Source organism: Oreochromis aureus, linkage group 9 (assembly GCF_013358895.1).
Source record: "Oreochromis aureus strain Israel breed Guangdong linkage group 9, ZZ_aureus, whole genome shotgun sequence".
Classification (NCBI taxonomy): Eukaryota; Metazoa; Chordata; class Actinopteri; order Cichliformes; family Cichlidae; genus Oreochromis; species Oreochromis aureus.
Genome location: NC_052950.1, coordinates 9877497 through 9904941, shown reverse-complemented (window position 1 = coordinate 9904941; position 27445 = coordinate 9877497). Strand labels below are relative to the sequence as shown.

Sequence of the window (27445 nt, the reverse complement as noted above, 5' to 3'; positions counted from 1 at the left end):
GAGTTTCAGTATTTCTGTGTGGATTTTACCTTCCTCCCTGGCCCCTGGGCCATCATTACTCCTTTCTTTGTTTTTGGATTTGTGCTTGTGTAAAATAACCTGTTGAGCTTTTTAAGTCCCGCTATTGAGTCCTGCCCTGCCACACTGGCCGTGACACGTGGCCTTGACTACTCTCTCTCCTCATGTCGCTTCCTCGCCTTTCTGCTAGTATCTCTGGTGGGAGGATCTAGGACATGAGGGAGGAGTCGAGAAATGGAATAGGTTGAAGAGGTTGTGGAGTTTAGGGAATGAGAAAAGGGGGAATCACAAAGGAGGAAAGACAGACAGGAAGCAAAAGCACAGAAAGGGAAGTAAAACAAAGACAATTATGCATAGCGAAGAGAAGACGGGAAAACATCCTGGAAACAATTACACAAAATATTAGAAGCATAAGAAAAGACTATCAATAAAATAAAAATAGGCCCCAAAACTCAATAAAAACTTGGGAGAACACAACACTACAGGGATACCATATTAATGGACAGTAGCGGATGTCTAGGTGTATTCACTTGTTCTGGCTGTCATGGTATGAGGCATATCTGTTGCTTTAACTGAAATATGCCCCTGCACCAGCAGCCCAGCCTTGTGGGCTTTATATTCATAACCATATCCTGGCTTGAAGATAAGTGTCAAACACTTTGACAGTGTGTCAAGTAGAAGAACCCAGTGTGATGAACTCCCACACCCCAAAGACATACCATGGGCCTTTCATCTTGGGGAAAAAAATCAATAGTGTGTGTCTGCTGTGAATTTGCAGCTTCCTGAGTAAACCATGGGTGGACATTGTTTTCTGTCGTGGCTAGGGACAGTACAGTTGAATCAATCCCCCACCCCCCGGCACAGAACAGCCTCGGGCTATTAGATGGGGAGCTCTTACTGTCAGACCCCAAGGGTTAACAGTGCTGACAACAGCACTCGAGCACTTTGAATCAGATGCTCAGATTAGTCTTTAAACTGTTGTGTATAACTAAGTTCAGCTAAAATGTTGAGGAAAGGCTAACAATTAGCATGCTAATCAGCGCTGTCGGAGCTTCACTTTGTACTCTACTCTTGCTGACATTATCACAGCACAGCAGAATTCATAAAGCATGTTGGTCAGAGCCTCAGCTGCTGCCATAGCTTCAGTGCAGTAAGCTCAAGCAAGACTTTTGGATTCTCTAAATATATACACTAACAGTGACTTAATTGCATGTTGACTTTTTGGAGAAAGTGTGATGAAATCCAGAGTAATCTTGAGAGTCTCCTGGATGTTTACAAGGTGCAGTGAATAGTTCATTTGCTGGTCAATTTTTTTCTTTCAATCGCACATATTTTTGAAGTTTATAATGAGGGCACAGGGGGAAATGATACTAATCTAGCAATATAGATCAAATAAAAAACAAAGAATTTAGAATCATATGAAAACCCAGTTTGAATTAAACGAGTCACTGAGACAGCTGTGCATAAAAAAGCCTTGCTGCATTTACTTTACCCGGTGAAACTATCCCAGCTGCTCTGTCAGAGTAGAAAGAGCACCTAACTGTTAACAGTGTGTTTCTCATTCAAAACCAACTCTGCCAGTGAAAATCCCATTACCCAACAATGTATTGTCCAGGTGTTCCAATAAAGCCCTCAAAAATCTGAATTAAAACATACTGAAATGATTTTTAGAGAATTAACAATATAAAAGAAAATAACTGAGGAACATGAGGGAAGATTGCAGAAACATTTATAATGTAATCATACACTGAATCATTTTCACCAAATGAATTCCTTCATAGTCTTTACTGCATCTATTACATGTGCAGTGCTGGGGGTCATTACTTAAACAAAGTAATGCAGTACACATTTATTACTTGTCTTAAATGTAATGCAGTACATTACTTAATTACTAATTGGAGAAAATAATGAATTACACTTCTTCTTACATTACCTTAAAACAAAGCCCTATTCTAATGAAGACACACATACAATCTGTCTTTTAGTGTTTGCATATGAATTTAAAAAATGACAACACAGAGAAAAATTTGAATAGCAGCCCAAACAAACCAGACTTCAAAGTGATTGCCACAGTGCCTGTACTTCGGAAACATGTAAGGGTAGAAACAGAGGCTACAGTCCTGCAAACCTGACTGCTCATCACTGCCTTTGTGGCCTGTTGGAGTTCAGCGTCTGCCTGCTGATGATTGCAAAGAGCCAAAGTTTCGATATGCACACTTTGCATTTGATCATGCTTTTGTCCTTGCTTGTAATGAAAATAAACGTAATGTCCATGTCTCTATTGCTCAAAAGTTATAGACCAATGCACTTGAACTGAAACCAGCAGATTAGAATACGTGTAAACAGCATTAGAAAGGGATGTGTGTTTGATTTTTTGTGTGTTTTATCTTTTTTCAGATAAGTAAAGAGCTTTTGTAACACAAGTAACAACATGATCATTACTGTAATGTAATTACTGAGATCAGTACAGTAACATGTTAAATTCATGCATTACTGACTAATTACACCCAACACTGGACATGTGTCTGGACAAACATGCAGCTTATGCAGTTGGCAGAGGTATACAAGACAGATTATCACAGTTGTTTTTGTGTGGCAGAACATTTAGCAGCAACAGTTAAAGACTTTCAAGAACTGATAGATGCGGTGCACTTATAATTTGTGCTCTCATAACATCAAGCAAGCGGTGTTCAAAAGCCACCTTTACAAACAGCCTCCTGAAAGTTTGGTCACTTCTGGCATGAATAATGGCCCAGTGCTGCATCCAGTTCTTCCAGTTCTCCACCACCGATGGAGTGGTTTGGGACTGGATCACCAGATTCTGCTGTTGACAAAGTCAAGTATCCTTGTGTGACACTCTGATCAAATTTCTCACGGTGCTCCAGCTCCTTGCATGGCTCACTGCTATTGGTGCGGATTTATTTATTTCCTTATTATGGACTATTTCAAATTAATGGAAGCTAATGACTGCCAGGCAGGTAGAACAGAGAATTTGGGAATATGCTTTGGAAAATGTTTGACAGCACTGTGTGCAATTTCTAGTTAATGGGCCAAAATATGCAAAACCACTCGTGCATTTTTTTTAATTCACAAGCCTGCCTCCTTATTAGTGCAAACAACATCATCACATTATAAAGATGTGTTGACATTTCTATTAAACTTTTAGTCAGCAGTTTGCATTTATTGCCTCAGGATTTGAGGCACATTCTGGGTACATAAACAATACATAAAACAAGCATCCAATATTCCCCACTCAGTACTGGAACAGCTGTGGAAGAATATAAGATACATCTTTAAAAATGCATTTTATGACACTAGAAAATGATTTCTGTTTTAAAATATGTAACAGAATCATATGATGATTACAAAGAAATGGGTATGGCAATAAAGCTGTAAAGTGGGGGTATATAATCCAGGGAAAAACTGGACATGCATTCCAGATCCAACAAAAACACATGTACATTATTTTTATTTAAAAATAATAATAATTTTCTTTCTTTTTCCTTTCTTTTACAATAAAGAATGAAGATCATCTAAAACCACATAAAGGCATTTTGTAAGCTAGGGGTAATGTGAAATAGTTTGGAAAAGCATAAGATACAAAAAAGAAGACTTCAAAAGGTGACTTCCGTGGCCTTATGTAAAAAGGTGTGGCTACACCTTATTACAGAAACATTGAAAAAGCAGCAATATGTCAAAAAATGCATACATGCCAAGTTTTCAGATAATAGCTGTTGGGAAATCACCTTGTTGATGCAAAAATGCTATTTTATGCCTGTCAACCTGTTTGGGATGCTTTATTCTTAGATTCAGATGAAGAAACATAGAGAAATTACATGTTTTGTGACAGGCTGCTAATAAAAACTTAAAGAAACAATTTAAAGTGAGCTTTTTGCTAAGCTGTCTCTTATGTATAGACATGACACTCTTTCATCTCTTGAGTAGGATGCCTTTTTTATGCTTGAATAGCTCACGGGTCAGTGTTAAGTGGCTTAACAAACAAACCAAAGGAAACACAAAACAATCTTCTGAAAATGGTTTGGTACAAGTGAAAAAGTAGCCCATGTCCAAAGAAAATCCAACCTTCATAAAGCCGGAGAACTATTGCTCAAGACCACTTTTAAAAATTATAAGAACGTCTGGATCCTTAGAAGCAAAATACAAAGAAGGTCCTTTTTGCACAGAACTATAAATAGTCTTTTCTTTAGTCTTCTTGATACAATGACAGGAACATTGTTCCTATTCATGTTAAAGGGGAAATAATCATTAAAAAGCAAAAGTAGTGATTTTACAAGTTAATGTTTGGTAATCTTCACAGCTATCTCTAGGCTGGGTGTGGTCAGTAGTCAGCAAGATGTACACCAATCAAGTCAAACTATATAATTAATGTCATATGTTGCAATGAAAGAAAAGTATGATTTCATGAAGACTTAAAACAGAGATCACTGTTTTCAACCAAGTCCTCAGATCCAATGGAAGAGCATACCATAAACACTGATCTAAAAGTCCTGCTCGATGTATTTTTCTCACCACATTTATTTATCTGTAATTCTACAATCACATGATTCACCGTTCAACAGGAGAAAGAATTTTTAAAGGTAGTGTTAAAACAGTGTGGCTGAATAAAAGATTGACTTGAGTAGTAAAAATGCGGCATCAAAAACACGTGTTTATCACAGCAGCAGTCATGTCACGGCTGAATAAAGAAAATCATTGTGAAGTCACAGAGGAAGCCATCTGTTCAGACAGCATCTGCAATTTTCCCCAAACGTTTTAGCTGGGACACAAGCAGGTGGCAGGTTCTTGACAAAGTATCACCGTGTGATACTTTTTAATTGCGACGAAACTTTTCAAATCGAAAAATCTCCCATTGAAAACGTGAAGGCAACATTTATGTGTCTTCACCAGCTTCAACGTTTTCTGTTTTTAATTCATACAAATCCTCCAATTGTCTCCTAGCTGTTTTCCACAGCCCGCTCTAATCTCCTTGGCACGCAATTATCGATTTTTATCTGTAATTTGTCTTTTTCTTCAAATACTTTGTCCTTGTCTTGTCTCTTATCCCCTCTAATAGAATTCTGAAGTTACCCATTAAGGTGCTCTTGTTTTTCCGGTTGTTATCTGATGTTTCTAGCTGCCTCTCTGCCTTCATATGTGCTTCACTCTTTCCAAATCAGCTTGTCGTTTCCTCTCAGATTTCTATTCTTTTTCTCGTTGTTTGACGTAATCCGTGGTATTCAGTCTGGGCTTTCTCTGTCAGTCTGAACATTTTGTGCCAGTGGCTTTCACTTTCCCATGTCTGCCTCAGCTGTTCCACTTTCCTGCTCTTCTGGTCCTGACCTTTACCACACACTAATGGTTATTGCCCAGAAGGTCATTTCTATTTCCTCATTTTGATTTGAGGGGTTTCTTTCTTGCAGTTTAACACCTGGATTTTCTCCCAGGTAGCTCTTAGTTAACAAGGAGGAGCAGAACATCTCAGTGCCTGCCAACATGCTCAGTAAGCCCTCCGAGGTCGAGGTCTTGGATTTGATTTTATCCCAGTCCTTCTGATTATTGGGAGACATTTTGGTCCGTGCTTGTGTTGTAAACTGAGAAAAAGAAAATAATGTCACAGTGACTGTAGCGTATTTTATCTTTCCTTTTCTTTTTTTTATTTCACTGAAGTTTTGAAAACCAGAAATGAGATTCCTTTTAATCTGAGATGATTGTTGTTCAGTTGTTTTTCATATCTGCTGCACAGAGAGATTAGTGTGCCTGATATATTGTACAGCCGACTGCAAAATTGCAATGAACACTCAAAGTCACACATCTCTGCCCTTTTTCTTTTTTTAAAGAAGAATATCCCACTGGTGGAAATGGCAGTTATCAAACTGTGCCTGTTCAGCAAAACTTTATGTACATGGCAGGAACTCATTTAGGAAAAACTAAACTCCCATTTTATGATCTGTACTAGTTATGTGGTTAACTCGTTTGTATTACAGTATATCTGTATTGTTATAATACCGTGATAGCCTACATATTCTGCCTTCTCTATATATTGTCCTAAATGTCCTGCACAGTTGTTTGGTCAGAACAGATACACTCAGCAAGACAAAACAGACAATTGGTGCAGTGTTACATTCACCAAGACTTTACAGGAATGAGACAGTAATGTTCACATCCCTGCACAGATTGCTTCTATCTGTTCTTCAGTTTTTCTTTTTAGACAAGTGATTCAAAAGCTGTGTTTCACAATGACCATGGCCACTAAGAGCCAGTAAGGCAGGATAGATACCCTGTGTCTAAGCTGTTGTCATCGTCCGCGATTAGGCTTGTGCAGTAGTGTGTCTACGCTGCCCTGCACTAATAAGTGAAACTGAGCTAGTCATGATGGCCTTGGAGCTGATACGTATTTCATGTCAAATGTCAAAATACCTGGACATGGAGTTTTTGTGTTGAGTAATTTTAAAGATGAGGTTTAAAGAAATGGAAATGGGAATAAGGTTTTCACATGCATAAAAACCAGACACATTTCGCTGACATCAGTTTTTAACATTCGGTACTTTGCTTTAGATTGTGTACTACCAATATCAAAATGTTAATCTTATTGTGTTAATCTACAGATCTGCATTTCAGAGAGTCCTGATTACAGGATGAATAACTCATGCCAGTGTACTGATGATCTAAAAAGGCATTCAATTTGCAATTGTAAGAATATAAAAATAAGTTACAGGCATGGGTGGCTTGTGATACTGAATAAAACTGTTGCTGAAGGGGTTTTTTGACTGAGAAGCAAGCATTTGAAAATGCCTAATAAAATGTCAGATTTTCGGACAGAGAAGCTTTTTCACCCCCCGAAAAAGGGCAGGTCACAAAGGGATTTTTGAAAGTCAGAAATGTCGGCACTTGGGCAGGTAATCACCGAGTTGCTGTTATGAAGCGACAGCTCCACCAAACACAGCTGAATGCATTGTTGCCATTTCATTGATGGCAACATCAAAATCTTTACTGAAATGGGGCTTTGAGTGAATTTTGAAAGCTAAAAAAAGTGCAGAGGATGTAGTGCAGTTGAAGTAACAAATAACAAAAATTTTAAAAATGTAATCGTGGTACTGTAAATTAAGTTCATAAACGTAAAGAGAGGATGAATAATGTATTCCAAACTTAAAATATGGTATTACACTGTGAAACAAAGAAAAACAGAGGTCACTGGGGGATTTGTCACTGTGCATGCTCAGATATGTGCTGAAGTTCATTCTAATGTTCAAAAAGACATTTAAGTCGAGACCCCAATAAGACATGGAGAGAGTTAGAGCCATAACTTAATTCTCTTCCTGATTGGTGTTTGTGCAAAACTGAACTCTTTCAGTAGTGTGTCACAGAGAGAGAGAGAAGATTTAAAGCCAGCAAAGTGAGTGTTAAGGATCCAGTGGTAACTACTTGGCACCTTAAAGTTAATAATATCCGAGTGATAATTTACTGCAATGTCAAAATTAAACAAAATAAATAAAAGCCTTGTGTGCACACAGCCAGCAACACAAACCAAAAGCATAGCTCCTCTGAGAAGTGACAAACAAAACAACATGATCTCCAAAAATCTCATGCAAGCAGAGGAAAAACAGGACCCCGGGGCTCCTCTACTGTATACAGGCTGCCATAGAACTTTTATAATAGCTGCCAGTGCAGCTGACTGCTTTACCATCTGTCTGGACAATGAAGATGACGTTACTTGAGTAAAACTAATGAAAACAATGATGTGTGAGGCTGCGGTGACACATTGTAATATGTTGACTGATTACTCGGGATCTCTTCCGCAGCAGTGGTAATATCTTTTCCCTGTAGCACTGACAAGGCAACAAAAAGCAGCAGTGACATCCCTCCTTATGAGAGCCTCATAGCTGCAGTTAATGTGGTGAAACATTTACTTCATCTTTGCTGCGATGCAGGCATCAGCGTTGTTAACAACAGACATTGTTGCAGGCTTGATTGTTAACACATTTAAACTTACAGAGTTAGGGTTAGCTAAAAATTACGTGTTTGTGCATGAAAGTGATGGAGCAACTTATATGAGAAAATCTCCTTTTTTTACTTGCAGTGGGAAAAGTGTGATTATTATAATCATTAGTACTAACGGATGCAAAATATCACACATTTTATCAAGACTAGCCCCTTTACCTTCATAATCTCTCAGTGTCAGGTCAAATTAGCTTGTTAGCTAGCTTGTTAGTATTCTACACTTTTTAGCTAACTGAAGGGTGTTAGATAGTTGAAACTTCATATTTATCACCAATATGTTTTGTAGGCTGAGCAAAAATCAATCAAACTGACATTGTGTTGTGGTGAATGACTTACCTGAGAGACTGCAGTGTGCCATTTTCCACACAAATGGATTTTGACGAAGGTCATTTCACAGAATTCTCATTATTTCTTTTTAGCAAGTCATTAGTTTTTCTAAAAAAAAAAAAAAAAATTAAATTAAAGGGTTGTTTTTGCCTTGGAAATTAGTGCACCCAGCCACTTGTGTTCACTCACTTCACTTGATTCTTTGCTGATGGAAAAAATTCAAAGTAAATTTTTTTTCACTGTGCTGCGGAAACAGCTCTGGGTAAAGCATACCCAAAACTAAACGATTAATTCTTCATGATTTTCTATTCTACTTCAAATTCAAACTCATTTGATAGAAATAAAACACAGAGCATAGCTGATAACTTCAGCTCAACTCCTTCAATTCACCTCAGAATTACTTGTCGTCAACTCTACTACCATATGCTCTTAACTCACATATCATTTATATTAATAAAGAAATACTGAGTACTATAAAATTGGAAAATGTATTCTTCTGAAAAACGTTTAATGGTAAAAGTTTAGCTGACGGTCTTTTATACTCTACAGGTTTAATTTTAAAGTTGACAAACTTCATATAACTCGCTTGAAGTTAAATGTAATTAGTCTGTATTTTAAAAAAAAATAAAAATAAAGTCTTATTAGATTTACTTCCACCTCCAGCAGAACTTCTCTTCTCAGACATCAAGAGGAACAATAGGTTGGCTGAGTAGTCTCCCATATGAGTTAGATTCCTCAACACAGACCAGAATCTAAGAAAGACGATCAAACAGAGACACATGAAAGAAAGTGGTTTAAGAATTTAAGAGATCCTGGCTTCATCCAAAAACTGATTCTGCAGGATACCTGTACTACCCAGTGGTAGGCCACTATCTCCCCCTATTGGAGATACACCAGCTTCACTGGAGAACATGATCAAATAATGTGCAGCAGACCTTAATAAACTAATATATTGTCTTTAAACTGTAGATTAGTTTATAGATTGCAATTTGCAGCAGCCACACTGAAGTGTGAAGAGGTGGTTGCAAGAGTGTAACTGCTATAGATTTAATAAATAAATGAATTTTAGCACGCACCAGTTTAAAGCAAAGTAAACCCCTATATATCAGGCATGCCAGATGCTTATTTGAATTCCAGCCCATGCTTCAGTAACCCTTGAAGCACTACCATAAGAGGCTCTCATGAGAGCCAGGTAGGAGAAGTGCTGCAGGCCTCCAACCTTTCTCTAACACTAAATGGATGACTTCAGTTCATAATAGTTAATGTTTCCTGCAAATATGTGGAAGTCTAAGAACGGTCCTTTGACTTTTTGTCTCGTCTGAAGTGTTTTGTTTTTATTTCACTGTTACTTTGCAAAAAGGGACACGTGGTTCATGAAGATATTTCATGTATGAACCATGATGCAAACAGTTTTAGATCTGCATTAAAGTTTCATTATAATATTTGCTGCTAGAGGCATCAAGCACTAACATGCCAGGGTTAGGATATTAATGGTTAATCTCATGTACATTAAAAAAGAACCTCATGTACTAATTTAACACGACAATAAACAGTATTTGATTGTTGTTAGGAAAAAGCAATAGAGAGAGACACTCTGGCTTATCAAATCTCTAAACTTCCAATATTATGCCTCACATAAGCTTTCTCTTTTCAGCATTAAACTTCATAGACTTGGCGGTATGCATGTGCATGCACTGCGTGGACACACAGTGTCTTCTTGCACAGGGTCGCCGCCTCAGGTCTCGACAGAGAAAGTGGAAGGAGACATCCTGCCAGCCACCATCACACCCCCTCACCCAGCAGTGAGCTGATTACATTTAGCTATAGCCTCTAGCTCATTTCCTACTAAACTCCACATCTCAACAAAAAAAAAGAGCCCCAAACTACAATGAGCCGGTGCTCTCGGAGGTTAGAGGGTGATGCAGCCTGATGGAAAAATCAATAATGACCCATGGGATCAGCAGGCGACAGGACCTGATGTAGATTTGGATATTTTTTTTTTAACATAGGAGTCAGCTGCCATGAATAATCTTTAAACAGCTCAGAAACTGCCCATTAAACTCCAAGATAAGCATATTACACTATAATTAAGTCACAACAAATTCTAATAATTTCCCCCTTTAGCGAATTATGCAATATATGATCCCGAGCACCTTTTTTATAAAGATAGATTATGTGTTTGCCTTGAAAGTATCTACCAGACTCTAACCTGTTAACTGGCCATCAGTTTAGCATCTAAAGTTTAATGTGTGGTGCCAAAACAGCTGGGGAGTGTGGAGCATGCAGAACTGGATAAACAGCCACTGTAGGGCCACCAAGAAATACTGACCACACTGACCAGCAGAGGACAGTCTCATCCTACATGGTATAAGGAACTCAAAGTGAGAGTCTGTTCTCTGCAAGTGTTCAATATAATCCCCTAAAACATTATTCCACAAGTTTTCATGTGTGTTTTTCTAATAAGATATCTACTACTGTACAAGTAGCATTTTGGAACATACGCACTTTGTTTGATTGATATTCAGCTTCACATGTTAGTGCTTTACACTTTACCTTGGTTAACCTTTTATTCACTGTAATTGGTATCAGCAGTTTGCAGCCAATCAGTGGGAAAATTCCTGAGAAAAGTGTTGGTATGTGTTGTCAAGGGATGAGAGCACATCAAATAAAATCAAACGCACACCACTGCATAGACTGAATCCATCATTCCTTTGGAAGTTGCTCGTGTGCTCTTTAAAAAAATAATCTAAGACTATTGAGATAATCTAAGGAAAGTTGATGCCTGAAAAAAATCTTCCACTTTCTTTGATTAAGTCAGATTTTCATTCTAGATATTTGAAACTTTCAGTGAAGCACGGCATCAAGGAGAAAGAAAAGATGAAAATGGTGCTGATAGCTACTGAACCTTTATGTCCTCGGTTATAGGTGTATGAGTTTTAATTTGACAACACTGACTGATTTTGGATTTGTGAAAGCATCCTAGATTTATGATTAATATATTTACAAAAAGTTAAATAACATATGTGCCGCATGGTATTATCAAATTACAATGGTTATTCATTTCTACATACCTGCTCAGGGAGTAACAGGCTGTACAAATACAAATACAGATACCAAGTCTTATATTGTACAGTGAATAATCTTTTGATGAATTCTGAACTGTTCATGTTTGACTGAGGCCTTTAGAGTCTGGTTTAGCATCCAATAGCCTTTCCATCCCACAAACCAAATCCCCCTCAAGTATCACAACAACAGAAGTGAGGAGATGTTCTCAACTTGTTTTTTGTGTCTGAATCCACCTTTGAAGGGACAGCTGGAGAAAATGCTGAGTAAACGCGTGTGGAAAAACTACTTAAAAAAGCAGGTTAAAAAAATACCTTACTAAGCAGCCAATGCAATCTCAAAATGTCTCACCAAGGGTGTGCAGGAGGGGGACATGAACCCAAAAACATCTTTCAATTATAGTTCTCACCCACATTTTCCTGTATTCATATTGTGTCACCAAATGCTTCCAAAACTTTTAGCCATAAACACTCAGAAGACTGGATTAAACAGATTCAAGATCTTGGCATGTATTTTATATGTAAGGGGAAGCTGTGCTCACGAGGTAGAGCGGGTCATCTACCAGTCAGAAGGTTGGTGAATCGATTTCCCAGCTCTTCCAGTCTGCATCTTTGGGCAAGATGCTGTACGCTCAGTTGTCCCTGACGCATCCATCAGAGTGTGATTGCCCGTGTGAATGATAGACAAAGTGCTTAAGTATAGAAAAAAGTTAGTATAGAAAAACACTATGGAAGTACCAGTCCATTCAGGTGGTAGGGTAGCTGTAGCTCAGGAGGTAGAGCAGGTCACCTACTGATCGGAAGGTCGGTGGTTCGATCCCTGGCTCCTCCAGTCTGCATGCCAAGTATCCTTGGGCAAGATACTAACCCCAACTTGCTCTCCGATGCAGCCATCGGAGTATGAATGTTGTTAGAAAGCACTAAGTGTAGATAAAGTGCTTTTGAGAATGGGTGTGAATGAGGCATGTTGTATAGAGCGCTTTGAGTACTCCGTGAGAGTAGAAAAGCGCTATATAAGAATCAGTCCATTTACCATTCATTTATTATGGACCTCAGTTGTGTAAACGTAGTATATGTGTTGTGCATACAGCATATAGAGCCGCCTCAGGAGTGTGTGGACAATCAGTAGAAAAATATGCTGTGAAAACATCTTTTATCCTTGTAGAAGTTTGTTGTTGCTATTGCAACAAACTTCTTTTAGTAATATTCAGTTTGGATTCTTTACATTGCAGGTGTTACCAGAAAGAATGCAATGCTTTATTAGAAACCATGAAGTAAAGCCTCACAAAATATTCAGGTGGAGAGACCTTAGAATTCAAACATACTTTTGGAAACAACAAAACACTTAAAAATACTTTCAAAGTGTTAAAGGTTTCACTCTGACAGGATTCAACTGTGAGGATGACTTCACGCTGAAGACCGTTTTTCACCAGAATGTGTGAACTACATACACTCAATTTAGAGTGTGACTCCATAATAATCTACTTTTGCCCTCTTCTTGTGGCACAGCTCAATATTGTATTTCAAGACTTACATGTAGATTGATGAAGTCACAAATATCTTAAATGAATTGACATTTTTCATCAGTATTTCTTTCACAAGGGAGTTATAGTTATTTCTTGCTCTGCCATTTCTGCACTCTTAGCTACTGCAGCAGACCATTTTATCCACAGGAGAATTTCAAGTTTTGTGCCATCTTGTGTATTTTTGAAACTCTGCTGTTCTTGTGCATACTCCACTCCTTGAGCATCTCAGATTCCAGTGGCTACATGAGCCAACATAGACTTATGAGCCAAGAGCGTTCTCCAAAGATACTTTAACAAACAGGGAAAAAACAGAGTGAGAGACAGAGGGAGGTGGGGGGAGGAGGAAGTTGGAGAAAAGAAAATCAAGAGTAAGAGCACGAGCAGGATCTCTAGAGTGCCTCTAGTGATTCTGTGTTCCCAGCATTATCACAGATAAAGAGAGGAAGGGTGAGAGAGACAGAGAGGGAGAGTGTGGTGAAGACTCGGAAGAATAAGGGTCAGTACAGGGTTTGTCTTTGAAAGGAGAGGAGCGATTTCTGCACGTGTGAGAGGGATGTGTGCATGTGTTTTGTTTGCTCATACTAATAGTTAAGGCCATTCTTTCACCGTGTGCACAGAGGACATATCAAAAATAAGCCACCGCCATGAGCCGGACCACCTTCTTTGAGGTAAGCCAATGCACACTTTTACTGCTACTTGAATAAATGACATGGGCAACTGCCACTTCCTGATAGAGTGAGTTACTGAAAGGCACTTGACCAAGGGACTCTACAGAGTGATAAGAGGTGCAGCCGAATTTGGGAACTTGACAAGGCTGAAAATATTACATGTTGTTCTAAAGGGACCAGAAAGTTTATAAAGTCCAAGTTTATTTTCCAGATAAACTCAGGGCTGGAGGTGTTTTTATGATTTTTCTGTAGCCTTCAGCTTTGGCTCAAAGGGCCTGACAAGCTCTAATGAAGAAGCAGACAAGTAATTTGCTGTAAGTGCAGCAGGCCTATGAACTCGAGCTAATTACAACATGATCTGGGAAGTGTGCCATGCTCTCAGAAGCTGTTATTGAAAAAACTGAGTCACAGTGGAAAATATTGAAATAGTTAAGCTTCCAGTCGTTACAGTAAGACAGCCAGAAAATCCACCTTCACACTGATTGAACAGTTTTAAAAATGGTACTGATCCTTTACTTCTGATATATAAGAAAAAAGGAGGTTTTGCAGGATGGAAGCACATTTGCCGTAATGTTTAACTTTCCTTTAACCTCAGGCTGCCTCGAGATTGGCACTACAATATTTAAGAGAGTATCTTTACCATGATGCCTTGGAGGCTTTTCAGATGTACTTCATCCTTCACTCATCAAACTTCATCTTCAACTTCACGAAACAGCCATTTAAGTAGTGGACAGCAATTTGTGTCTATTTTTGTGTAGTGTACAGGGTCAGACACACGTGAAAAATTTAAGACAAACTAAGAGGTGAATCGATTACTGTCCTTGACTGAAAGAGAAACTCTGTCTAGTCTGTCTATCTTATATAACTAAACAGGGCCCTAAGCGCTAGCAGCATGTCTGTTTACTGAGTGAAGGTATGGAGATGTCTAGGAGAGAGAGCAGTGAACTATTTAACACTGTCTGATCAAACAGTTTAAGAAAAAAGTGTCTTTGTGGACCTAGAGAAAGCAGATGATAGGGTCCCACAAGAGGAACTGTGGTACTGCATGAGGAAATTAAAAGTATGTGAGGGTCATGCAGGACATTTATGAAGACAAAGAGACAGTGGTGAGGTGTGCGGTAGAAGTGACAGATGGGTTCAAAGTGAAGCTGGCTCAGAGCCCTTCTTGTTTGCACTGGTGATGGACAGGCTAATAGATGAGGTCAGGCAGGAATGTGTGGACTGTGATGTCACAGTCGGTCACATTATGATCTATAGTGAGATTATGGGGCAGGTGTAATTAGGAATGGGTATCGAAAACCGGTTCTTGTTGAGAACCGGTTCCCACTGTTTCAATTCCTTGGAATCGTTTGCCATTTTTGCAAACGATTCCCTTATCGATTCCAGTCGCCCCGAATGACGTCACCACGTTGCGGAGCGTCGGAGCGTACCTGGCAGGAAACACGGCGCCTACGCGGCTCAAACGCTTAAAAGTTTGTTTATACTTTACCAGAACGGATGACAACAGGGCAACTTGCAATACTTGCAAAGTAGATATTTCATTAAGGGAGGAAACACTACGAATATGCAAAAGCATTTGCTCACAAAACACGCGATGAACTTAAATGAATGTCTTTAATTCCGCTCCGGACTCGTGAATCTCAACCCAGCAGCAGCAGCGGTAACGTTTGCACGTCATCTCCCGTTAATGCGGCAGGTAAATAATCAACTAACAGTGCATGTTATGTTAGCGCGATCTGCTTTATTACAAAACCTGCCATTGTGCATTTAGGTGACCATGATGAGACAGACAGACAGAGTCTGGCTGGCGCTCGCTGGCAGTTGTCGCTGCAGTCTACCGGTAGCGTCTCTTTTCAGGCCCGAATGTCACCGAGCAGTTTAGTTTGTGGTCAAAACCTTGCAGCCATTTGCCACAGCAGATGGTAAGTGAATGTGTTTAATTGTAGGCAGGGACATTACTGGATATTCTTGTGTAATTGCTACAGAATAATTTATGTTATACTTTGTTATTGCTACAGAAGAATATTTATTTTATTATTTTACGTTTACAATTTTCCCCGGGGACCCTGTGACACCCCATTGAAGAGCCGTAGGCTGTGGATCTCTTAAGATCTCACTGTTGGGTTTGTAAGGCCATGTTACTCCTAAATTTCTATCTTGTTGAAAGAGAAGATATAAAACAGTTCTAAGCTAATCAACCTTAGTGTTCTCCTTTTTAAAAACAAGAATCGATAAGAGAATCGATAAAGAATCGAATCGTTAAACAGAATCGAAAATGGAATCGGAATTGTTAAAATCTTATCAATACCCATCCCTAGGTGTAATAGAGTCTGAAGAGGTGGAGGTATACACCGAAGAGAAGAGGAATTAAAGTCAGTAGAAGCAAGACAGAATACATGTGTTTGGATGGGAGGAAGACAGTTCACAACAACAGTAGCCTTGAGGGGATTGTTGTGAACTGGTGCTATATAAATAAAACTGAATTGAACTAAACTGAACAGTGAAGCTATGAAGAGTAGAGGTAGTGAAAGGTTAATGAGTTTAAATACCAGCCATCCAAAACAACAGACAGTGCACATGAGAGGTGAAGAAGACAGTGCAGGCGAGGTGGAGCAGGTGGTGACAAGTATCAGGAGTGATTTGTAGCAGAAGGATGGTAGCAAGAGTGAAAGGGACGGTATAAAGATGGTGGTGAAACCTGCTATGATATATTGTTTGGAGACGGCAGCACTAACAAAAAGAAAGGAGGCCAAGTTGGAAGTGTCAGAGATGATTAGATTTGTGATTAGAGAGGAAAATATTAGCACGACAGCTCAGGCTGAGCAGTTTGGAAACAAAGTTAGAGAAGGACGTGCAGAGGAGGGATAGTGGATATACTTGACAAAGGGTGTTGATTATGGAGCTGCGAGGCAGGAGGAAAAGAGGAAGACCACAGATAAGATTCGGGGATGAAGGAAGACATGCAGAGGGCTGGATGTAACAGAGCAGATGGAGGAGGGTAGGGGGGAGATGAGCAGGTGTGGGGACCCCTAAAGGGAACAGCTAGAAGAAGAAGATTGTGGTTAAGAGTTTTCTTCAGTTTTATCAGTTAGTTATATTAGTCCAAAAACAATATGTTTTTCAAAAAATTTAAAAAGCTGGCAAGCTCAGTTTCTCAGATTTTACCCAGCAAACATAAAATAAGTGTTCATTTAAACATTTACTATACTTATTAAATTTCCCCTGCATCCCCAAGGCCTCTGCTAGCATGTGCATGTTCTGTACAGCCTGTGCTGTCAGCACTGCTACCCGCACAGGAGGACAGGAAATCCTAATGATCGGTTTTACAAAGGCATGACACATCTGAGTGCACAGTGTGCAACCCAACGACACCGTGATGCTCTTTACCAGCATGCTAATACATCAGCGAGTGCCACCAGAATGCAGCTGGGAAAGCTGGCAGATGGAAACCAAAACAATCCCATCTCCCATGATGCCCTTTGCTGAGACATGAGCATGATTTGATTCCAGATCCTGCAAGCATTTGCACACAGCACAAAGAGTGAAAGGGTGAAATAATCATTTTATATGTGGAACACTGAAGTTTGTAGCTAAACTTTTTACTTAAACCTCCGTATGCATTAAATGTCCTATAAAACTTTATTCACTATATCCAAAGAGCAGATGGCTTTTATGTTGAGCTTTTCCTCATCCTCTTTCCTCTGTTGTGACTGTGCACTCAGCAAATCTTCAGATAGCCATTAGTGGGTTATTACACTGTCCAGTAAAGGAACCTATTTAGCTAGGACAGCTCTGCTGAGCAGCACAGTATGGAGTGCTTTCAGGGCAAATTGTGGGCCCACCCACCTACCCTCCTTGCATATGCTATACATCACCACTGACATGGTCTAATTAAGATGAAAACAAATGTGTGCAGAAAGCATATCACTAAGGACAAATGGACACACTTTGGTGCAGACGTGACTACATTTTATTTGAGGTGTTTATATTTTATTCAAATTGTGTTTTTACAGTGATGATTACATTTGCAACAATGTCTACCGTACAGCTGCAAGAAAGCCATGCATAACTAAAAATAGTGATACAATTTAATCTTGTGCTACTGTGATCAACAAAGCTGAAAAGAAATCTTAAATCTGGCTTTTACTCTGTGGGTTATATACATTATAAAGGTGCCTCATTTTCTTTCTTCAGGTGGAAGTTCTTGATGCCAAGACAAGGGAGCAGCTTTGCTTTCTAGATAAGGTATGCTGACATTTTAACACAATTCAAAGGCCCCCAGGATACGTCTTAAGTTTATAATTATGAATAAAAAAGGACATGAAAATGACTTTTCAATCTCACTGACACACAGTGCTTTGTATTTAGTGGTTGAGTGTCACATAAAGTTGAGTTTATAATAACTGTAAACTATCTGTTCCATTAAGGTGGAGCCCCACTCGACAGTAGGAGACATAAAGAGCCTTTTTCACAAATCATGTGAGTGCCTATAATAGTAATGTAGCGCACAAATCAGCCTGTTTAGATTTGTTAGAAGCACATGTTGCTGTAATTTTGTTAGTCTTGCTGTTACCTAGAACCCTGTCAATAAATAGAACAAGACTTGAGTTATACTCTAATTCAATAAAACACAGAAGATCAGTGCTCCTAGTTCTTTATTATCTTTCACTGCATGTTTACTGTAAACAAATCCTTCAGCTTGTGGTTAAACATTATTACACTATCTCTGAATGAAATATCTTACAGCTCCTCCTATTAAATCTCTTCACCAGAGAGCTGTCCTTCTAAAAAAAACCTATTTTTTTATTTACTTCTCTGAAGCCCACAGTGCTTCTGTCATCAGCATGCGTCTGGTCAGAAATGTTACCAAATGTCTGCCGAGCCCAAGGCCATCAGCATCTATCAGAGTAGCAGAGCTCAACGTTATTCCATTGTGATCAATTATTTTGGGGTCTGAGGCCAAAAAACTGTGTGTGCGGTACCAGCTATGTCCAACACTGTGACTGTGTTTGTGTGTGCATACGTGCTCGTTTGATCGGCACAGATCCTCACTGGTATCCAGCAAGACAGGCCCTGAAGCTTGATCCAAGTAAGTGGCTGTGTTGTAAATATAGCATTTACTGTGTGTGTGTGTGTGTGTGTGTGTGTGTGTGTGTGTGTGTGTGTGTGTGTGTGTGTGTGTGTGTGTGTGTGTGTGTGTGTGCATTTTATAGCATTAAACACTACAGAAGGCAATGTAGCCCCAAAGTACCAAGACTGGTAACTCAGTTCAAGTTTCAAACTGTCTAAAATATTTGGACCTCATTACCCACAAGTACCCTTATAGTATGTATGAGGTCTTTGTTCTTCATAAAGGCCAACATCTCTACAAATACTCTTGATTTTAATTAAAACTCATTCATTCATAGATACGTTTGTATCCATCACCTACTGCTGTTTTGCAATGCTACACTTACAAAACTGGGGTGGGACTTAAATACTGTATGTCTAGCTCAGTACATTTGAATCAAGACGTGAATTTGGGTTTTGCAATAAATCAACAAAAACTGGAACGTAGAAATGTTTGGTCTGAGGTTGTGTACTTTCCAGGCCATAAACTTTTAGATACACATGCAAAACTGGATGCCATAATAAAGTCAAAGCTTTAAACAAGAAGCACTGTGAGAGCACAAAGGTCTGCCAAGGAAGCTCACTCTGTGGGCAGTATTTACTTTTAAGGGAATAATTTTGTATATAATACTTTGGTTTCTTTGATTTTTTAAAAACATATTTTAAGAAGTTTGTAGTGCAATAAAAATCAGATAAGGGCAGCATGGCAGATATTTACTTTGATTACACAAACAAGTATTGATTTGTAAATAACGACATGAATAACTCAAGCTTACTGTATAATATTATACTTTCATAAAAAATTTAACACATTTGGAGGTCAGCTTGACAGAAAGGCAGATTTGAAATGTAAAAGTGAGGTCAGAGGTCAAATGTGATATTTAGAATCCCCATATACCGGTATGATGTTCTAAATGTTTTCAATACAAACAAAGGCAAAAGAATTTTTAAGGAAAAGACAAGTTCTAAGGTTTTTTGTCACTTTTCTGACTAATTAGTCATTAAGTTGACCTTGAAGACTTCAGATGACCTCATTGGATATAAGGTACATTTTAGTGGATTGTTAATACGACCCCGCTCTACACCACCAAAAAGTTTTATCACAATAATTTAAACATTTTTGAGCTACCATGTTTGCAGACAGAATCACACCCACATAATCGCTACCAAAAACATCACCTCCATGGCAGAGGTAACGAGGAACACAGTTCCTAGTTACGGTTCCAAAAGTAAGCCTACACCTGACTTCTAAATGTTTCTTTGGTTTCTTTGGTCCTGTCAGTTCAGTATTATTCAGGTGTTCAGAAGAAAAAAAAAAGGGAAAAAAGGGGAAAAAGGGAAAAAAAGAAAGAAAGAAAGAAAGAAAAGAAAAAAGGAAAAAAAAGAAAAAAAGAAAAAAGAAAAAAAAAGTATTATTCAGGTGTGCTCCTGACTTGATGGAGAGCTAAAGGTACACCAGAAAGAGGTCAGAGGTAAATGGTGTGTGATCACCTACAGTTGGATACATTCTGCAAAAGCAGCAGAAATGAAAAACCTTAAAGAGGATCACACATCTTCAGTCCCCAAAGCACTTTTGTAGTGTTGCTGACCACTCAAAGTGCTTTACACTACAAGCCACATTCAGTTTTTTCACACAGCACTTTATACTGCGCACTATGCTGTGCTCTTTCAGCCACACTCATGGCTAATTCAGATTCACCATTGAATCTAACCTGATGTAAATGAAATAAACACAACCTAAACCTCTGTAGGTGCACGCTGTCTAGTGTTTGTCAAGCAAAAAATTTGATTAATCAAAAAGACTAATGTGGACAATTGATGATACGCCACCTCTTAACCCTGAAAATATCCTTGGTTGAATATAGGATCATTCGCTATTGATGAAAGGTTATCCAATAAATTCTGACACATTTATCTTTTCACTCATCGTGTACTTCAATGAGCAGTGAACCATTAATACATTTCAGCGTGCCGCTTCCACTAGCAGCCACACAAGCCCAACCACTCCAGCAGAACAACCATGTCAGCACAGTGGAAACACTGTCACCTCGCAACAAGAAGGTTCATCTTCACAAAGTCATCTTAACTATGAAATCTTTTGTCCATTTCTCCTTTATTGTTTTAAAGACCATTTAATATGCATCACTGGTCCATTCATTTCAGCCCAAATTAAAACTGTAAAGGCAAATACAGCCTAACCTGATGTATGATGTTGGAAGGCTTTAGTCTTGAATATCTGGGATCTTGCTGCTAAGAATTAGACAAGAGAACTTTGGTTAAAATCTATTTGTGTCAGTTGCCCCTCAGGATATTCTAAAAATGCTGTCCAATTAGTAGAGCAAATTATCTGTGGCCGTGCCCCCTGGAGCTTCCAGGTAGAGAGAACATGTGCTGAAAACCTGAAACTCTGCACAGCGCTGCCTGTGTCACTCTGAAGATTTCTGCTATTATGTCCATTTCTCAAGCCCTCTAGAGGCAATGATCTCTGTTGGATAGTAAAAATGTTTTATGGTATTTTTCCAGATGAATTTGTTTGCCTAAAGGTTGTTTTTGTTCTTATACAGAAGGAAAGTCACTCAGAGATGATGAAATCTTACAGAATCTACCAGTGGGGACCACTGCCACCATGTATTTCAAAGATCTTGGTCCACAATTAGGATGGACTATGGTACGATTCATTCAAAAGGCATATTGGCAGTTGTTTTGTTGTTTTTTTTAAATCTGTGACACATTAAAAAAGAAAGTCAATTTTTTTCCATTCTTCTGCTTTCAGGTGTTTCTTGCAGAGTATATCGGGCCCCTTCTGAGCTACCTCCTCTTCTATTTTCGAATACCCTACATTTACTCAAACAGATATGCACTTAGTTCCAGCCCCCACCCTGTTGTCACGTACGTTGAAACTGAAATATCAACTACAGCACAAATTACGACACACCACGGCTAAATCAAAATTGTTCTATGATGAAAACATGCTATTCTAACTGTTATATATATATATATGTATACATGTACTGTTCAAGAGAATGACTTGTTGCCAGAAGCCAGTCTTATCCCTTGGCTCTATCTCTCAGACTGGCCTGCGTCTGTCATACTTTCCACTACACGAAGAGGCTGATAGAGACAATCTTTGTGCATCGTTTCTCACATGGGACCATGCCTCTCAGGACTATAGTCAAGGTGAGGAAACGTCTAAAGTTAAAGAGGAGAGCCTCTGATAATAAGCTCCTCTCTTTCACAGTGTGTGGCCTCATTTTTCCTGTCCTGCACCAGTTTTTGTTTTTTCATGTTTTAATACTTATTTATAGGGACAAGCATGTAGCACGTAGCACTGCCAGTTTCCAATGCCCATCCACACAAGGTCCTTGAATGCACTATAATTCATGAGTGTTATAATAAAGCTAAACAACGCTGGGTTTGGCAATGCAGAATCTAACTTGCAGTCTCTACACAGTATCTTTATGAGGACTGGAACTTCACTGCTCATTTTCACATTAAGTATTTATGTATGTGCTCATTTCTTCTTTCAGAATTGTGCCTATTACTGGGGGTTTTCAGCATGGTTGGCTTACTATATCAACCACCCTCTCTATACGCCTCCATGTAAGTCAGTCCGAGTATGCCACATACAACATGTTTTTGCTTTTTCTCCTGCATTTTCATCATATCAAAGCCAAACTGTCTTTCTCCACAGCATACGGAGAACTGCAAGTCAACTATGCATTAATTCTATTTGTGGTACGTATACTAATAATTACATTGGCATATCACAAATACAGACTCCTGGTTTGTTTATTTCTGCTCTAGATGTGTGAAATGGGCAACTTCTCCATTCACTTGACTCTGAATAAGCTCAGGGGAGATGGTGAGTCGCTGAGCTTTGTTAACATTCATGGATGAAGAAGGTTGTTTAAGCAATCAATTCAAATACTGTAAGATGAAATTATACATATGTAATCCATTCACTGTCCGAATTATTTTTGCAAAATCAGGACCCAAGGGTAGAAGATTTCCTATGCCAAATAAGAACCCCTTCACCTGGCTTTTTTTCTTTGTATCCTGCCCAAACTACACATACGAGGTAACACGCAGCATTCAGAACTGTTTATCTGGCATTCAATTTTCATTCATGCTTGAGCATTTACCTCACTGTCTGTCTGCACACTTGACATACACTGTAGGTTGGAGCTTGGGTGAGCTTTTCTATCATGACCCAGTGTCTGCCAGGTATGAGCTGCATTTCACCTTTTGCTGTCACCAAGTGAGCATGTCCATAAATATATTCCACTGTGGAACTGCATGGTTGATGAGAAAGCCTGCATAGTCCTCTTGGATATCCCCCACATGTTGTATATTTTGTCTTTCAGTGGCATTTTACACATTACTGGGGTTTATTCAGATGACCATCTGGGCCAAAGGAAAGCACAGAGCCTACATCAGGGAATTCAAGGACTATCCCAGTCTCCGAGTGGCTATTATACCTCTGATTCTTTGATAATGGTTAAAGCATGAACCTCTGCGGCATACAAAGAAACAAAGAAGTCTGCTGCTGCTGCTACTATGCAATTTTGTCTACAAATGAATGAGCTGAACTAGGAGGAAACAGAGCAATAATGTGGCTGTTTATGTGTTTAAGGCTTTTAAAAAACCTTTTAAAGTCAGCAATAATAGCAGTGTTTAATATCAACAGAAGATTGGATTTCTTTCTCAAAGGTTGATTTAGCATTGTGATAAAACTCAAGAGTTCTTCCTGTCATATTAGCTACGCTTTAACATTTGGATTTTCTATGTTTGATTCTTTCAGAATATTAAGGAGTGTTTGAGAAACCAGTGAGGAGTGCTCACTGCATATTGGTTTGTTAGCATAGGTTGTATTGCTTTTTATTACGAGATGAAAGTTTTCTAGTTACATGTAAGTGAAAGAAATTGAGCATACTCATCCTCATCATAAAGTGCCTGCGGAAGCAAACGAAGAAATTTGAAATGTCACGGCATCCATTTAAGAGTGCGACATCACTTTTAAGCTCTCAGGAGGAACGCTGATAAAGCAGGTGTTTAATCACGCTAAAGTTAAGCCCTTCTATTGCGTATCTCAGACAGTTTTCTCCAGACAAGTGCAAACTGTACTGACGTTAATGTACAGAGACTTTATCAGGTAGTCATTGATAAGTGCTGCAGTTCTCAAGCCTATATTACCTAATCTCAGGTTAAAACTGTTCTTTTTTTGATTATAAAAGTGAATGCAAGGTCTGAATAAAGGTCCACAGCTTAAAGAAAACACACTTTATTATTTATTATACTCTGTCTCACAGAAACACGTCATCATCTTCTAATGACACTAGGTGCTGCAAACAAATCATGACGACAAAGCGCAAAAATTAAAAATTAATGGCATAAAGAGATCATATTAATGAAATGTATTTAACAGCACAAGAAGGATTTTCCAATGATTATGAGCTGTATTGCACAGATCACCAATAAATCTCATGTTACTTCGAGTAATACCGCATCAATAAGGTGCTAAGCCTTTGCTTCTCTGAGCCCTTACTCCACATATCTAAAGAAGGCAGTGAAAGTGAATCTTGCTTGGCATCTGAAGCAAAAAAATATATATAAACAATCTATGCTTTCTTTACACACCCACATTGAAGTTTTTTTTCATATTTCATCAGTTAAAGGCCTAAAAGGTGAGCAGAACGTGGAACAAATAGCAGGCAGGCACAGAAATGCTCCACAGTTTCCAAAAAGTCAAAGCCCGCTAACATTGTTTACCGGAGAAGCAAAATCGAGCAGCATGCGCTTTTGCCACGAGTGAAATCAGTTTAAGGGATCGACTTCTTCACAGGCTGTGCTGTGAGGTTAGAAGATGCAACAGATCGACTGCAACATTCGAAAGACTCCATCAAACGTGGATTTAAAACACAAAGGACTTCTTTTCCCCAAAAGTTGGAAACCAAAAGTTCATCCTCTTTTGGCATCCAAAAAATGATGCGCCTGTCACTGGTGTCTGTTGGGTTGGGAGGGATTTTTCTGCAGACTGTCTCAAATCAAAAGGTGGCCCGATTATGCCTACTAGCTTTCAGTCCCCTCGAAGTACACACATCAATAGGACTTTGAACACTGGCTGCCAATGACATAAAAAATGATCAGCTCTCTTCCAGCTGAGCTCATTAACTTAATTAAGTTCACCTCCCCAAAGACTTGATGGGTGTGGTATCAATATATCGCTGGGCTCCAGCAGCTTTTGGATGCAATACAATACTTTCATCCTCTCTTGACTGCTGCTTGGCAAAATTCACAAACACCTGCAGGGACAAAGACACACACAAAAAAAGATTTGATCAAAGCAGCAGGTTGACATACGCCATAAAATTAGGAGACATTTTTCAAGCCACAAAATGCTAAAGGAGGTTAAAATAAGACCGAAATGCAAACTCTTGCAACATAATGAAATGGATCTTTTTTCCATTTTATAATTCATTGTGTTGTGTATTTCTGCACCTATTTACCTGGTCAAGAGTGGTTTGTGACACTGAGTAGTCCTCTATTTTGAGTTTCTCTTTATTAGCCAGGACCATCTGAAAGATCCTAGCCAGGGAGGACGAGGAGATCTTGTACTGTAGAGTGTTGTAGTGTTTCTCTCTCTGGATGCAGCCAGGGAAGGTACTTTCCATGAACGCTTCAGCAGGGTTCAGGTCTGGGGCACAACCGGGCTTAGACGCCCTGATCTTCATGGTGACCACGTAGCCATCGCCAAATCTAATGTGTGTAAAAAGACTGGCACTTTTAGTGAAATAGTTACTGGAACGTGGGTGGATAGGAAAGGAGGAAAATGAAAATCAAGTATTTTGTTATATGAATAAATAATAAAGTAAAATGACCAACTTGTATTTGAGGTGTTGAATAGTTCCCAAACACTTGAAGGATCCATTAACCATAATGGCCAAGCGTGTACACAGTGCCTCACATTCCTCCATACTGGAAAGAAAATCATAACAATTAGATGCCGTGCTCACTCATATACAGATGTGTACTCACATAATACAGAGAGACAGGTGAGAAATCAGAGGATGACAACAAGATAAAGTGTCTTTGTATGTTATTTGGCCACTTTATACTGCTAGTATTGCCTCAGCGTAAGTTGTAAAGGGCAGAGGTAATATCTGGGAGTGGGGACTTTAAAGGGGTAGGGTGGGTGGTTTTCCTGTAGAAATTTTTAAGTGACAAAAGTATTATTTCCTGTTTCCTGGTAAGATTTTGTGCATCTGTTTATGGAGTAAGAACTTCTTTACACTGACAAAAGTGGAGCTTCTTTGGAACAGACCAGTGTGGTCTACAGCAGTGGTCCCCAACCCCCAGGCCGAGGACCAGTACCAGTCCGTGAGTTGTTTGATACTGGGCTGCAAGAGATGCGGCTCAGGTGTGAAATTCATGGTTTTCAGGGTTTTTATCGGTTTTTAGCATTATTTTTTTTATCGTTTCTATCGGTAACTCTGTTTCCTTGGGTCTTTTCCCATGTGTTATGAATAAATCTTTTTTTTGGTACCGGTAATGGTTTTATTTTGTTGTATTTATCCGCGACACCTTAAAGGCCGGTCTGTGAAAATATTGTCAGACATAAACCGGTCCGTAGCGCGAAAAAGGTTGGGGACCGCTGGCCTACAGTGTAAAGTGAGTTTGACATCTCTGCTCTGAAGCAACGAAATGTGTCAGCATAATACCCCCACAGCATAATACAGCTGTGGAACGTAAGGGTCAAGCATTCAGATTCTTTTTCTTTTTATGTCACTTATCCGTATGTATTTGTTTATGTTAAAATATATGCTTTACCTGTGTGACGTGAGGACCACGGCTCTTTTGTCCTGAATTACACTCATGATGGAGTTCCACAGAAAGCGTCTGGAGAGAGGGTCCATACCTGTAGTTGGCTCATCCTAAAGTGCAGGAACAATAAACAAATTATCTGAATTATTTCCATTATCTGCTTACTATTCTTATAACTGTAATATCCACTCATAACCCACTAATCCAACCCAGCACTGTTACTGTTGGACTCACCAGCAGCACCAGAGCAGGACAGCCAATCATTGCAATGGCTGTGGAGAGTTTCCTCCTGTTACCTCCGCTGTAGGTCCCTGCACTGTGACCTGCATATTCTGAGAGACCCAGCTTCTGGATGGCCCACTCTGCAACCTAAGTTAGAAGAGGATAAAGTTCCCTGTTTCACAATAATGTCAAACTTCATCCTTCAACTGTCAGACCTAGTTCTGCATCTCGCTGCATCTCACCCTGCTGATCTCAGACTCTGGCACTCCACGAAGGCGGGCGTAGAGGTGTAGGTGTTCTCTGCCTGTCAGCAGCTCATCTATGGCATCAAACTGAGGGCAGTAACCCATGTTCTGATGGACATCCAGGATATTGGTCAAAATGCTGTGAGAGATGTATGCAGATAGGTGAAGTGTATCAAACCTTCTTTTTCACCCAGCGTCACAGAGACTTAAAACAACGGCGATTATCAGCAACTAAATGTATTCGACATCAATGCTCAAATTCAGCACGGAATAACTGCGAGGTACGAACCTGTAACCTGCAACCGAGGCTTCTCCTGAGGTGACATTAATGTCTCCAGTCAACATCTTAAAGGTTGTGGTTTTCCCAGCTCCATTTACCCCCAGGAGACCAAAGCACTGTGGATATTTGGAAGCAGAAAAAGACAGCCTTAAAGATAACATACCATACC

At 39.2% G+C, this 27445-nt stretch overlaps 2 protein-coding genes and 1 long non-coding RNA gene across 7 annotated transcripts in view; 1 reads left to right on the top strand and 2 right to left on the bottom strand.

Moving 5' to 3' along the window:
• The window catches only part of LOC120442024, a 28852-nt gene extending 19738 nt beyond the window's left edge, over positions 1 to 9114 (bottom strand). The window contains exons 1-2 of one of the 2 annotated variants that reach the window (XR_005614470.1): positions 9001 to 9114; positions 8353 to 8451 (exon numbers count right to left, since the gene is read on the bottom strand). This is a non-coding gene — a long non-coding RNA (uncharacterized LOC120442024). Of the gene's footprint in view, positions 1 to 8352; positions 8452 to 8994 lie in introns of both variants that reach the window. The other variant, XR_005614471.1, reaches the window with a different exon arrangement.
• Positions 9115 to 13371: 4257 nt separating this feature from the next.
• LOC116335763 (very-long-chain enoyl-CoA reductase) lies at positions 13372 to 24833 on the top strand. Of its 3 annotated transcripts, none has more exons than XM_039617470.1 (13): positions 13372 to 13599; positions 17794 to 17844; positions 18027 to 18078; positions 18644 to 18688; positions 21273 to 21376; positions 21482 to 21597; positions 21780 to 21885; positions 22236 to 22308; positions 22400 to 22443; positions 22513 to 22570; positions 22698 to 22786; positions 22887 to 22932; positions 23073 to 24833. In XM_039617470.1, exons 1-13 carry the CDS (start codon positions 13576 to 13578, stop codon positions 23198 to 23200), a joined length of 936 nt encoding a protein of 311 aa, XP_039473404.1. In that variant the 5' UTR covers positions 13372 to 13575; the 3' UTR covers positions 23201 to 24833. The 3 variants fall into 3 exon arrangements, with proteins under 3 accessions (XP_039473404.1, XP_039473405.1, XP_039473406.1); XM_039617471.1 differs by lacking the exon at positions 13372 to 13599 and adding an exon at positions 15240 to 15295; XM_039617472.1 differs by lacking the exon at positions 13372 to 13599 and adding an exon at positions 15472 to 15521.
• Positions 24834 to 24856: 23 nt separating this feature from the next.
• The window catches only part of abca4a (ATP-binding cassette, sub-family A (ABC1), member 4a), a 30145-nt gene continuing 27556 nt past the window's right edge, over positions 24857 to 27445 (bottom strand). For both annotated transcript variants that reach the window (XM_039617467.1, XM_039617468.1), the window contains 7 exons: positions 27286 to 27392; positions 26994 to 27135; positions 26764 to 26898; positions 26536 to 26639; positions 25591 to 25683; positions 25215 to 25464; positions 24857 to 25010 (listed from right to left, as the gene is read on the bottom strand). In XM_039617467.1, the coding sequence (XP_039473401.1) occupies positions 24891 to 25010; positions 25215 to 25464; positions 25591 to 25683; positions 26536 to 26639; positions 26764 to 26898; positions 26994 to 27135; positions 27286 to 27392 (951 nt within the window). In that variant the 3' untranslated portion in view covers positions 24857 to 24890. The remainder of the gene's footprint in view (positions 25011 to 25214; positions 25465 to 25590; positions 25684 to 26535; positions 26640 to 26763; positions 26899 to 26993; positions 27136 to 27285; positions 27393 to 27445) is intronic.

Coding starts and splice junctions, on each gene's coding strand:
- LOC116335763 (XM_039617470.1), top strand. CDS start 13,576: ATGAGCCGGACCACCTTCTTTGAG. Junction 13,600..17,793: donor GCCGGACCACCTTCTTTGAG/GTAAGCCAATGC, acceptor TTCTTTCTTCAG/GTGGAAGTTCTTGATGCCAA. Junction 22,571..22,697: donor GAATAAGCTCAGGGGAGATG/GTGAGTCGCTGA, acceptor TTGCAAAATCAG/GACCCAAGGGTAGAAGATTT.